Source organism: Phalacrocorax carbo, chromosome Z (assembly GCF_963921805.1).
Source record: "Phalacrocorax carbo chromosome Z, bPhaCar2.1, whole genome shotgun sequence".
Classification (NCBI taxonomy): domain Eukaryota; kingdom Metazoa; phylum Chordata; class Aves; order Suliformes; family Phalacrocoracidae; genus Phalacrocorax; species Phalacrocorax carbo.
The window spans coordinates 18,177,460-18,191,325 of NC_087548.1; the positions used below are offsets into that span (position 1 = coordinate 18,177,460).

At 51.7% G+C, this 13,866-nt stretch overlaps 1 protein-coding gene across 1 annotated transcript; it reads left to right on the forward strand.

Annotated features, from left to right (window-relative positions):
• Positions 1–3,488: 3,488 nt before the first annotated feature.
• Positions 3,489–4,758, forward strand: LOC135310608 (avidin-like). Its single transcript, XM_064438767.1, has 4 exons — positions 3,489–3,560; positions 3,690–3,897; positions 4,318–4,435; positions 4,716–4,758. The coding sequence occupies exons 1-4, from the start codon at positions 3,489–3,491 to the stop codon at positions 4,756–4,758; spliced, it is 441 nt and encodes a 146-aa protein (XP_064294837.1).
• Positions 4,759–13,866: the final 9,108 nt, after the last annotated feature.

The following is a 13,866-nucleotide window of genomic DNA, read 5'->3' on the forward strand; positions in this document are numbered from 1 at the left end:
TAAGACTTGTGCTCTAGACACTTCACCAGTTTCGTTGCCCTTCCCTGGACATGCTCCAGCACCTCAATGTCCTTCTTGTACTGAGGGGCCCAAAACTGAACGCAGCATTCATGGTGCGGCCTCACCAGTGCCGAGTACAGGGGCACCATCACTTCCCTACATCTGCTGGCCACACTATTCCTGATACAAGCCAGGGTGCTGTTGGCCTTCTTGGCCACCTGGGCACACTGCTGGCTCATGTTCAGCCGCCTGTCGACCAAAACCCCCAAGTCCTTTTCCGCTGGGCAGCTTTCTCAAGCCTGTTGCGTTGCATGGGGTTGTTGTGACCACAGTGCAGGACACAGAGCTTGGCCTTGTTTAAGTTCATACTGTTGACCTCTGCCCATCGATCCAGCCCATCCAGGTCCCTCTGCAGAGCCTTCCTATCCTCGAGCAGATCAGCACTCCCACCCAATCTGGTGTCATCTCCAAACTTTCTGAGGGCACGCTCAGTTCCCTCATCCACATAATTGATACAGACATTAAACAAGACTGAGCCCAAAACTGAGCCCTGGGGAACACCACTTGTGACCAGTCACCAAATGGATCTGACTTTGTTCAGCACAACTCTCTGGCCTCAGCCATCCAGCCAGTTTTTAACCCAAGAAGGAATACACCTGTCCAAGCCATGAGCTGCCAGCTTCTCTAGGAGGATGCTGCGGGAGACAGTATCAAAGGCTTTGCTAAAGGCTAGGTAGGCAACATCCACAGCCTTTCCCTCATGCACTAGGTGGGACACCTGGGCATAGAAGGAGATCAGATTAGTCAGGCACGACTTGCTCCAAACTGCAGCCGGGGAGAATGGCCCTACCTGGAGCCTCTGGCAGAAAGCACACGAGGAGACCCGAGGTTGACCCCTAGGGTTTTGGAGTTGGGGATACAGAGGGTCCAAAGCCCACTATAATCCAACTGAAAAAGAGATATTGGCAGTATATGAAGGGGTTTGAGCTGCTTCAGAAGTGGTTGGTGCTGAGGCACAGCTGCTCCTGGCACCCCGACAGCCGGTGCTGGGCTGGATGTTCAAAGGAAAGGTCCCCTCCACACACCATGCAACTGATGCTACATGGAGTAGACGGCTTGCACTGATCACCCAGCGGGCTTGAGGAGGAAACCCCAGTCGCCCAGGAATCTTGGAAGTGATCATGGACTGGCCAGCAGGCAAAGATTTTGGATTATCACCAGAGGAAGATGTGACATGTGTTGAAGAGGCCCCGCTGTATAATAAACTGCCAGAAAATGAGAAGCAATACGCCCTGTTCATTGAAGGGTGCTGTCGCCTTGTGGGAAAGCACCAGAGATGGAAGGCTGCTGTATGGAGTCCTACACAACAAGTAGCAGGAACTGCTGAAGGAGAAGGTGAATCGAGCCAGTTTGCAGAGGTAAAGGCCATCCAGCTGGCCTTAGACAGCGCTGAACGGGAAAAGCGGCCAGTGCTCTATCTCTATACTGACTCCTGGATGGTGGCAAATGCCCTGTGGGGCTGGCTGCAGCAGTGGAAGCAAAGCAACTGGCAGCGCAGAGGCAAACCCATCTGGGCTGTCACATTGTGGCAAGATATTGCTGCCCGGGCAGAGAACCTGGTTGTAAAGGTACGTCATGTGGATGCTCACGTCCCCAAGAACCCGGCCACTGAAGAACATCGAAAGAACCAGCAGGTGGGTCAGGTTGCTGAGATGGAAGTGGCTCAGGTGGATCTGGACTGGCAGCACAAAGGTGAATTATTTCTAGCTCGGTGGGCCGATGACACCTCAGGCCATCAAGGGAGAGATGCAACACGCAGATCAGCAGGTGACCGAGGGTGGACTTGACCGTGGACACTATTGCACAGGTTACCTGTGAATGTGAAGCATGCGCTGCAATCAAGCAAGCCAAACCATTAAAGCCTCTGTGGTATGGAGGGTGATGGCTGAAATACAATTATGGGGAGGCCTGGCAGACTGATTACATCACACTCCCACAAACCCGCCAAGGCAAGCACCATGTTCTCACAATGGTGGAAGCAACCACCGGCTGGCTGGAAACATATCCTGTGCCCCACGCCACTGCCCAGAACACTATCCTGGGTCTCGAAAAACAAGTCCTGTGGCGACATGGCACCCCAGAGAGAATTGAGTCAGACAACGGGACTCATTTCCGAAATAACCTCATAGACACCTGGGCCAGAGAGCATGGCATTGCGTGGGTGTATCACATCCTGTCATGCACCAGACTCCGGGAAAATCAAATGATGCAACGGACTGTTAAAGACTACGCTAAGAGCAATGCAGGGTGAGACATTCAAGCACTGGGATACACATTTAGCAAAAGCCACCTGGTTAGTCAATCAATGCTAGGGGATCTGCGAATCAAGCTGGCCCTGCCCAGTCAGAAATCCTACATACTGTGGAAGGGGATAGAGTCCCTGTAGTGCATGTAAAAAATATGCTGGGGAAAACAGTCAAGCCTATGTATCCTGGGCCCATCAGTAGGGTGGCAAAAGGGTGGCAGAAGGGACAACAGCCCCCAGGAGGGGTTTTCCCTGGCTAAGCGTTGGTCCTGGTGGTCGCTGACCTGCAAGAGCCAGGGCCTCCCTGAGAGGTGCCAGAGAATTGTGAGCAAGGAGGGACAGTTTCAGCAGGTGCTTCTGGAAATATCTGCCTCCAACAGATATATCTGATAGAACAGAACAGGCATATATATCCCTGTGATTAGGGAATTTGCAGCTGAACTGCCAGTTTGGTAACACCTGAGAGAAGGGGTTAAGAGGATCTTAGTAGATACAATGCTGCTTACTTGCTGGCAGCCCAAAGTATCAAACTGAAAGATAGTGCTTAATGTTTCGCCAACTACTGTGCAAATTAGCTGAAGCAAGAAGGCTTGTGAAGAACAATTCCTGATAAGAACCTGGAACTTGCCTTAAGAACTGGCTAAAACCGACCCTGTGGTTTGGGTAAGAGTCAAGGGATAACTGAGTCTGCGCAAAACCAAAAGGTTACTAGTGGTGACGAAGAGGAGCCATCAGCCTTCATCTCTACGACCCCTGACGACCAGAACGAGGAGGCACTGCTCAAGCACAGTCAGGAGAAGTTTATGGAAATTACTTCTTGGGACTAATTTTAATACGAAGCAAGGACCGCTCGTGCATTTGTGTAGGCATATTGGGAAACTGTGTGAATATGCAACACTTTGTTGTATATATCCAAGACAAGCAACGACGCGGGCGTGCATGACTTTGGTGGGACTATCCCCCGTGCTGTCCAGCACTGAATAAACATACCTACTTCACAATCTTACAGATTGTGGAGTCGGTTTCCACATGTCAACACCCAAATTGCACAACGCCCTGGCCAGAGCTGCTACCCACAGCTCTGGCAGCTATAAAAAGGCAAGAGAGTAGGCACATTGGCGCATCGGCAGAGCCCTGCGAGGAGCACATCCCTGGGTACGCCAGCTGTCGACCCACTGCAGAGATGCTGCAAAGGACTCTCTTCCTCCTGCTGTTCAGCCTGGCCCCGGTGGCTTCCAGCCTCTCTGCAGAAAAGGTAACGGCAGGGCTGAGATGCACGGGGGAGGGTGGGCAGGGGGTTGCACCTCCTGGGGTGCCTGCTTTTGCCACCCTGCATGCTCCTGGGCTGTGCTGTGGCACCAACATTGAGTCCTCTCAGAACCAGTGCGTGCTGACTGGGAACTGGACCAATGACCTGGGCTCCAACATGACCATTGAGGCTGTGGGCAACAAAGGCAGCTTCAACGGCACCTACTACACAGCTGTGAGCAGCACCACGAAGAAGATTGAGCTGTCACCGCTGCAGGGGTTCCAGCACCCTCTGAACAACAGCCAGCCCACCTTTGGCTTCACGGTCAACTGGACCTTTTCAGGTGCTTCTCCTTTCCCAGCCTCCCCGTGGTGTCCCCAGAGCTCCCCTGCCATCCCTGTGGTGTCCTTGATTCTCTTCTGCCCTCCCCTGCAGTGCCTTTGAGGATCCTCTGCCATCCCCTGTGGTGTCCCTGATGCTCCCCCATCCTTGATCCCCAGAGCTCCTTGGCTGGTGTCATCTCCGAGTCCCAAGGCGCAGAGGATGCGCTGGGGGCTGAAGCCCGCAGCTGTCTGCCCATCTCCATGCAAGACCTCCCAGCCTCCTGACCCCTCCTGCCTTCTTTCCCCATCAGCGCTGTCCCCAGAGGGCAGGGACAGCTGGGTCTACTGTCCCCTGCGCTGGGGCAGGCTGCAGAGCCGCAGCTCACACTGACCTGCTGCCCCAGCCATGCTCACCTCCACCTCCCACCCTGTCCCTGCAGACTCCACCACCGTCTTTGTGGGCCAGTGCTTCATGGACAAGGAAAAGGAGGTTTTGAAGACCATGTGGCTCCTGCGGTTACATGCAGACAGCATCAGGAATGACTGGAACGCCACCATGTGAGACCCCTGTCCCTTCCCCACGTGGGTCCCCTGCACATCCCTGGAGGATTGTGTCCCTCCCACCCTGCTGGTGCTCAGCACCCGGCAGAGCTGCTACAAGTGTGGGGGTGACCAAGGATGAGGTGCTGGTGCACGGCCTCTCTGGGGGTCCCACCAACATGCAAATACTGCTGGGGGGTGGGATGGGGCTGGATGGGTGTTCGGCACTGGGGGGTGTATTTGCCCTGTGCAAGGGTGCATCTCCCACATTATGTCTCCTCGCTCTGTGTCCCCGCAGGATTGGCACCAACAACTTCACCCGCCTGAAGCTGCAGGAGTGAGGGTGGCAGCACAGGGATTCCTGGGCTGGCAGCAGCACCGGGGGTGTGGATCCCCCTCCTCCTGCCCCACCACCTGCTTCTCCCAATAGAGTGGATCCCCCTCCTCCTGCCCTACTACCTGCTTCTCCCAATAAAGCTTTGCTGCAAGCACCCACCCAGCTCCTGTCGTGTCCTGACACAGTGCCCACACTCCCATCTCACCACGGCATCCCTTGGCCTCTCCTGTCACCGTCCCTGAGGCCCAGTGTGTGTCCCCTGCTGTGACTCTCTGTCATGGTTTAGCGGCAGCTCAGCCCCACACAGCCGCTCGCTCACTTCCCCTCGTAGATGGGGGAGAGAATCAGAAGGGTAACGCTCGTGGGTTGGGATAAGAACAGTTTAATCATTAAAATTAAAAGAAACAACAACAGAAATGCAATGTAAAGGAGAACAACGAGAGGCGCAAAACCCCGGGGAGGGGGGAAGGGAGGGGAGAGGGGGAACGAACCGCCGGAACAAACCGCACGCGCCGCAGCCGCTCGCCGCCCGCCGACCCGACGCCAGGCCGCCTCTGTGCTGCCACTGTCCCCCCTCAATATACTGGTCATGGTGTCACGTGGTACGGAATGAACCTGCCATTGGCCAGTCAGGGTCAGCCGCCCCCACCACAGCCCTGCCCCTCCCAGCCCCCCCTGCCACGCAGCAGAGCGCGGGGAGCTGGAAAGGTAGCCGACCCCCCCAGTGAGGAGAATTAACCCCTTCTCAGCCAAAACCAGCACATTCTCCACCCCTTATTTCATACCATTTACACCATGCCCAGGTCCCATACGATGCAATACAACCGTACCAACCACCACCCCTCCCCTTCCCATCCTTTAACATAATACACAGACATCATTCCCTTAGTTCATGGACCTTCCCTGTAAAATGTCCATACAAATGTCCATTGAGTTCACCCAGTCCATGACTCTGGGCTCCATCTGTTGTATCAGTCTTTCAGGGTGGGAGAGATGGTGTGTGGCGTTGGGTTGCTGCATACCGAGTCAGTCATTGTTCCATCGCTGCTGCATGGCTTGTTTCATAGTTTGTCTGCCACGGGTTGGGAGGCTCGTACTCTGATATCATTGATACAACACAGAGGTGACACACAGTATTATATACCAGTTCACATTGTGCCATTCAGTTCATTGACTGTTTTCGCCCAAAATCAAATCCCCTTGAGGCACACATTGGACTTCTCCATCCTCCCGCATCACCCAACAAGTGCACCCAGGTCCTCGAGCAAAAGCAATCCCACGAATGGGTTTGCCTTTGCCAGAGGCAGGAAGAACCCAGACTGTTTTCCCCAGCATAATTTTTGCATGCACTACAGGGACTCTATCCCCTTCCACAGTATGTAGGATTTCTGACTGGGCAGGGCCAGCTTGATTCGCACATCCCCTAGCATTGATTGACTAACCAGGTGGCTTTTGCTAAATGTGTATCCCAGTGCTTGAATGTCTCACCCTGCATTGCTCTTAGCGTAGTCTTTAATAGTCCATTGTACTGTTCAATTTTCCCAGAGGCTGGTGCGTGGTAGGGGATGTGATACACCCACGCAATGCCATGCTCTCTGGCCCAGGTGTCTATGAGGTTATTTCGGAAATGAGTCCCGTTGTCTGACTCAATTCTCTCTGGGGTGCCATGTCGCCACAGGACTTGTTTTTCGAGACCCAGGATAGTGTTCTGGGCAGTGGCGTGGGGCACAGGATATGTTTCCAGCCAGCCGGTGGTTGCTTCCACCATTGTGAGAACATGGTGCTTGCCTTGGCGGGTTTGTGGGAGTGTGATGTAATCAGTCTGCCAGGCCTCCCCATAATTGTATTTCAGCCATCACCCTCCATACCACAGAGGCTTTAATGGTTTGGCTTGCTTGATTGCAGCGCATGCTTCACATTCACAGGTAACCTGTGCAATAGTGTCCACGGTCAAGTCCACCCTCGGTCACCTGCTGATCTGCGTGTTGCATCTCTCCCTTGATGGCCTGAGGTGTCATCGGCCCACCGAGCTAGAAATAATTCACCTTTGTGCTGCCAGTCCAGATCCACCTGAGCCACTTCCATCTCAGCAACCTGACCCACCTGCTGGTTCTTTCGATGTTCTTCAGTGGCCGGGTTCTTGGGGACGTGAGCATCCACATGACGTACCTTTACAACCAGGTTCTCTGCCCGGGCAGCAATATCTTGCCACAATGTGACAGCCCAGATGGGTTTGCCTCTGCGCTGCCAGTTGCTTTGCTTCCACTGCTGCAGCCAGCCCCACAGGGCATTTGCCACCATCCAGGAGTCAGTATAGAGATAGAGCACTGGCCGCTTTTCCCGTTCAGCGCTGTCTAAGGCCAGCTGGATGGCCTTTACCTCTGCAAACTGGCTCGATTCACCTTCTCCTTCAGCAGTTCCTGCTACTTGTTGTGTAGGACTCCATACAGCAGCCTTCCATCTCTGGTGCTTTCCCACAAGGCGACAGCACCCTTCAATGAACAGGGCGTATTGCTTCTCATTTTCTGGCAGTTTATTATACAGCGGGGCCTCTTCAACACATGTCACATCTTCCTCTGGTGATAATCCAAAATCTTTGCCTGCTGGCCAGTCCATGATCACTTCCAAGATTCCTGGGCGACTGGGGTTTCCTCCTCAAGCCCGCTGGGTGATCAGTGCAAGCCGTCTACTCCATGTAGCATCAGTTGCATGGTGTGTGGAGGGGACCTTTCCTTTGAACATCCAGCCCAGCACCGGCTGTCGGGGTGCCAGGAGCAGCTGTGCCTCAGCACCAACCACTTCTGAAGCAGCTCAAACCCCTTCATATACTGCCAATATCTCTTTTTCAGTTGGAGTATAGTGGGCTTTGGACCCTCTGTATCCCCAACTCCAAAACCCTAGGGGTCAACCTCGGGTCTCCTCGTGTGCTTTCTGCCAGAGGCTCCAGGTAGGGCCATTCTCCCCGGCTGCAGTTTGGAGCAAGTCGTGCCTGACTAATCTGATCTCCTTCTATGCCCAGGTGTCCCACCTAGTGCATGAGGGAAAGGCTGTGGATGTTGCCTACCTAGCCTTTAGCAAAGCCTTTGATACTGTCTCCCGCAGCATCCTCCTAGAGAAGCTGGCAGCTCATGGCTTGGACAGGTGTATTCCTTCTTGGGTTAAAAACTGGCTGGATGGCTGAGGCCAGAGAGTTGTGCTGAACAAAGTCAGATCCATTTGGTGACTGGTCACAAGTGGTGTTCCCCAGGGCTCAGTTTTGGGCTCAGTCTTGTTTAATGTCTGTATCAATTATGTGGATGAGGGAACTGAGCGTGCCCTCAGAAAGTTTGGAGATGACACCAGATTGGGTGGGAGTGCTGATCTGCTCGAGGATAGGAAGGCTCTGCAGAGGGACCTGGATGGGCTGGATCGATGGGCAGAGGTCAACAGTATGAACTTAAACAAGGCCAAGCTCTGTGTCCTGCACTGTGGTCACAACAACCCCATGCAACGCAACAGGCTTGAGAAAGCTGCCCAGCGGAAAAGGACTTGGGGGTTTTGGTCGACAGGCGGCTGAACATGAGCCAGCAGTGTGCCCAGGTGGCCAAGAAGGCCAACAGCACCCTGGCTTGTATCAGGAATAGTGTGGCCAGCAGATGTAGGGAAGTGATGGTGCCCCTGTACTCGGCACTGGTGAGGCCGCACCATGAATGCTGTGTTCAGTTTTGGGCCCCTCAGTACAAGAAGGACATTGAGGTGCTGGAGCGTGTCCAGGGAAGGGCAACGAAACTGGTGAAGTGTCTAGAGCACAAGTCTTACGAGGAGCAGCTGAGGGAGCTGGTGTTGTTTAGCCTGGAGAAGAGGAGGCTGAGGGGAGACCTTATCGCTCTCTACAATGACCTGAAAGGAGGTTGTAGCGAGGTGGGTGTTGGTATCTCCTCCCAAGTCATTAGCGATAGGACAACAGGAAATGGCCTCAAGCTGCGTCAGGGGAGTTTTAGATTGGATATTAGGAAATATTTCTTTACTGAAAGAGTGGCCAGGCATTGGAACGGGCTGCCTAGAGAGGTGGTGGAGTCACCATCCCTGGAGGTGTTCAAAAAATGTGTAGACGTGGCACTCCAGGCATGGTTTAGGAGGCATGGTGGTGTTGGCTTGATGGTTGGAATTGATGATCGGACTTGATGATCCTAGAGGTCTTTTCCAACCTTAATGATTCTACGGTTCTATGATGCTATGAAAATTCCTTGACAGTAAGCACCGTTTAGCCACAACTAAAACATTAGTGTGTACATTGTTCTCATGCTAAATCTAAAACACAGGACTGTACTAGCTACTAGGAGGAAAATTAACGCTATTCCAGCCAAAACCAGGACTATTTAGAACTGGGTCTCAGAAGCCCTAGATGAACAGTCTAGAAGATTAATTTCCCAAAGGCCAATTGAAAAATCACAGAATCACAGAATAACAGGATGGCAGGGGTTGGAAAGGACCTCTGGAGATCATCTCATCCAACCCCACTGCTTGAGCAGGCACACCTAGAGCAGGGGGCACAGGACCACGTCCAGGCAGGTTTTGAACGTCTCCAGGGAAGGAGACTCCACAACCTCTCTGGGCAGTCTGTCCCACTGCTCTGTCACCCTCACAGGAAAGAAGTTTTTTCTTGTTTTGAGGTGGAACTTCTTGTGTTCCAACTTGGGCCCATTGCCCCTTGTCCTGTCATTGGGCACTATTGAAAAGAGTCTAGTCCCATTGCCCTGACACCCTCCTGTTAGATATTTATAGCTATTGATGAAATCCCCCCTCAGTCTTCTCTTCTCCAGGCTGAACAAAGCCAGGCCTGTCAGCCCTTCCTCGTAAGGAAGACGCTCCAGTCCCCTGATCGTCTTGGTAGCTCTGCACTGGACTTGCTCAAGCAGTTCCACATCCTTCTTGAACTGGGGGGCCCAAAACTGGACACAGCACTCCAAATGCGGTCTCGCTAGGGCCGATAACCTCCCTCAACCTGCTGGCCACACTCCTTTCAATGCACCCTGGGATACTCTTGGCCTTCTTGGCCACAAGGGCACAGTGCTGGCTCAGGGTCAGCTTGCTGTCCACCAGCACTCCCAGGTGCTTCTCAGCAGAGCCACATTCCAGCAGGTCAGCCTACAACCTGTACAACCTGCACCGGTGCATGGGGTTGTTCCTCCCCAGGTGCAGGACCTTACACTTGCTTTTGCTGAATTTCATCAGGTTTCCCTCGGCCCAGCTCTCCAGCCTGTCCAGGTCTCGCTGGACGGCGGCACAGCCTGCTGGTGTATCAGCCACTGCTCCCAGCTTGGTATCATCAGCGAACTTGCTGAGGGGACGCTCTGTCCCTTTGTCCAGGTCATTGATGAATGTATGAAACAGGACTGGATCCAGCACAGAGCCCTGAGGAACACCACTAATTATGGGCCTCCAACCAGACTCTGCGCCATTGATCACGACCCTCTGAGCTCTGTTGCTGAGCCAGTTCTCTGTCCAGCTCACTGTCCACTCATCCAACCCACACTTCCTTAGCTTGCCTGTGAGGATGCTATGGGGGACAGGGTCGAATGCCTTACTGAAGTCAAGATAGACAACATCCCCTGCTCTCCCTTCGTCAACCCAGCCAGTCACGCCATCACAGAAAGCTGTCAGGTTGGTCAAGCATGACCTCCCCTTGGTGAATCCATGTTGACTATTTCTGATAACCTTCTTGTCCTCTACATGCCTGGCGATGACCTCCAGGATGAACTGTTCCATCACCCTGCCAGGGATGGAGGTGAGGCTGACTGGCCTATAGTTTCCCAGGTCCTCCTTCTTGCCCCTTTTGAAGTCTCGAGTGACATTTGCTGTCCTCCAGTCCTCGGGCACCTCTCCTGTCCTCCATGACCTTTCAAAGATGATGGAGAGTGGCTCAGCAAGAACATCCGCCAGCTCCCTCAGCGCTCGCAGGTGCATCCCATCGGGGCCCGTGGATCTGTGAGGCTCCAGTTTGCCTAGGTGATCTCTGGCCCAATCCTTTTCAACCAAGGGGAAGTCTTCCTTTCTCCAGATTTTCTCTCTCTCTCTTCTGGGGGCTGGGACGCTTGAGGGCCAGCCTTAGCAGTAAAGACTGAAGCAAAGAAGGCATTCGGTAACTCCGCCTTCTCTGCATCCTGTGTCACCAGGGCCCCTTCCTTGTTCAGCAGTGGGCCCACTGTATCCCCAGTCTTCCTGTGTCTGCTGATGTGTTTAAAGAAGCTCTTATTGTTATCTTTGACATGCCTTGACAGATTTTATTCCAAGTGGGCCTTGGCCTTCCTCGTCGCATCTCTGCATACGCCGACAACCTTCCTACACTCCTCCCAAGCGGACAGTCCTTTTTTCCACATTCTGTAAACCTCCCTCTTCCATTTGAGTTTCCCTAGGAGCTCTTTGCTCATCCATGTGGTTCTGATGGCTCCTCTGCCTGACTGCTTCCTGGGGATGCACTGATCTTGAGCTTGGAGGAAGTGGCCCTTGAATACCGTCCAGCTCTCTTAGACCCCGCTGCCTTCCAGAGCCCTAACCCATCGGATTCCTCCAAGTAGGTCTTTGAAGAGGCCAAAGTTGGCCCTCTTGAAGTCCAAGGTTGCAATCTGACTTGTTGCCCTGCTTCTACCACGCAGTATCCTGAACTCCACCATCTCATGATCACTGCAGCCAAGGCTACCCCCAACTCTCACGTCCTCACGTCCAGCCCTTCCGTGTTTGTCAGGATAAGGTCGAGCAGCACATCTCGCCTTGTCGGCTCCTCCACCACTTGCATTAAAAACCACATCTACTTGCCTTTTTAGAAGATGTATACAACCCCCCACCGCCACCCCAATATTTACAGTTTAATTAAAGGTATTTTAAGTGGATTAACATTTTACAGATAAGTTACAATTCATTATCAATTCCTGTTTAAAGCACTGTCATGTAGCTGGGATAGAGTTAATTTTCGTCACTGCAGCTGCCACAGTGCTGTGCTTTGGACTTAGCATGAAAACAATGTTGATAACACACAGATGCTTTGGGTGTTGCCGGGTAGCGCTGGTACTAGTCGAGGACTTTTCCAGCTTCCCGTGCTCTGCCAGGTGCACAAGAAGGCAGGAGGGGAGGGGGCACAGCTACGGGAGCGGATTCAAACTGGCCAAAGGGATATTCCGTATCATGTAACGTCATGCCCAGTATGTTAGCTGGGAGGGGCTGGCCGGGGGAGGAGGGGAGCAATCGCAGCTTGGGGACAGGCAGCGTCGGTTGGTTGTATCGTTTGTGTTTCTGGTTTTTTCCCTTTCCCTTTTTTTTTTTCTTTCCCTTTTTATTGTGTTATCATTATTGTCATTATTATAATCATCATAATTATTAGAATTATTATTTTTATTGTAATTATTAAACTGTGCTTATCACAACCCACAAGTTCTTTTGCTCTTCTGATTCTCTCCCTGTCCCACAGGAGTGGGGGCAGTAAGCGAGCGGCTGCGTGGTGTTTAGTTGCTGACTGGGGCTGAACCACGACAAGCACCATGCAAATGTGATTCAAGATTCTTTGCTATACAGGCCACGCTAGACCATATGATCTCATCTAGCTGCAAGTTGTTCCTTACCTATCGAGGTACAGGTTTCTTGGGCCAGTATGCAGTCATGGAAGAAATGCATTCTGTACGACCTTCCCTTCTCTCCAGCTGCTTTCTCAGTGAAGTAGGGAGTAGGTCAACATCCAGTCAAGTGGCTGCAGGCACAGCCACGCTTCAAAATAAACCCGGTACTATTTGCAATACCCTTTTTAATGAATATTATTCTGCATAGTACCTGCCTGAAGCAAGCTTCCAAGTGTGCATTTGGATGATGAATCCTTTATTACTTTTTAGTATTCATGGACGATGCACTGTATTTTGCTGGCAACTTCACTGCTATGGTTGGAGCCCTCAGCGTAGGAACTGTCGGAAGTAGGTCACATAGGCTGAAGAAGAGGCGGCAAATCCGCAATTCCCAAACAGTGTGGTATCTTTGCTGACTTTGGCTGGAATGTAATTTTCTGTCCCTGTATCAACTGCTAGGATCCACAGGGATAAACCGGATGCTTAGAACTATAATTCAGTCAGAGGGAAGTTGCAAACTTGAGCTATCACTGATGGAATGAGTTCTGTGCAGTAGGAAGGCAGAACGGGATAAGGAAGTTCTGTCCCAGGAAGAAATAAAAAATGGCTATTACAAACCAGACTGTCACTAATACTCAGTGCCATAATGGACTATTCTGTTAAAAAAAAATAATCCCAGCTGTGCATAATTTGTGATACGTGACCTAGCTGAGCCAGCCTTCCTTCTTTCTGTAGTGCTACAATTACACTTTAAAACAACTTTCAAAAACCCAGCGGCCATCTGTTTTCCTAAAAAAACAAAAGTAGGCCAGTACCAAGAAGCTCTTAGCAGCTTTGAAAGGAAACTACTGAGAATAAGTGACTTCATTTCCAAATGTGTAACTCTCATTCAAAAGCAAAGCATATGCAAAGCAGCACCTCCCGGTGCCCGGTTTGCAATTGCTTTAAGCAAAGTGTGATTTTTCAAATACTGGAGCATTTTTGTTAAATCACCATTGATTTGTCAAGAGTGGCAAATATTGTGCACACTTTTTCTGATCTGGGAAGCTTGGTCACGTGCTCAAATTTGAATGCGCAGCATGTTTCCTCGCAGAACCAGTGCTGAAGAAGTTTGCTACACTTCTCCCCTGAAGTTTGCTCTCCATGCTTCTGTGCCTTCACTGGCTTACCATGATGTCACAAAGAAAATAAATCTTTTTGAAGCATTGTTCATCTGCAAGGTATTCTTCAGAAACTTGTTAGGTGAGGAGCACTCTACACAGCCCACTTGAAATTTGTAAATGCTAAAATTGAGACAAAATCTCTTTAAATCTCTCAAGACTCATCTCTATCATACACAGAACTATTGGCAGTTAAAAGTGGGCAGGAAGCAGCAAACGGTGATTATGATGTCACCAAACCTGCTGTTTTCTTTTGTGCTCTCACATCTCATTCCACCATCACTAATTTGTATTGGACTCCTGTGAGACTTAAGACAAGTAGGAAAGATTGTTAAGTGTTTAAGGCAAAGATTACCCTGTCTT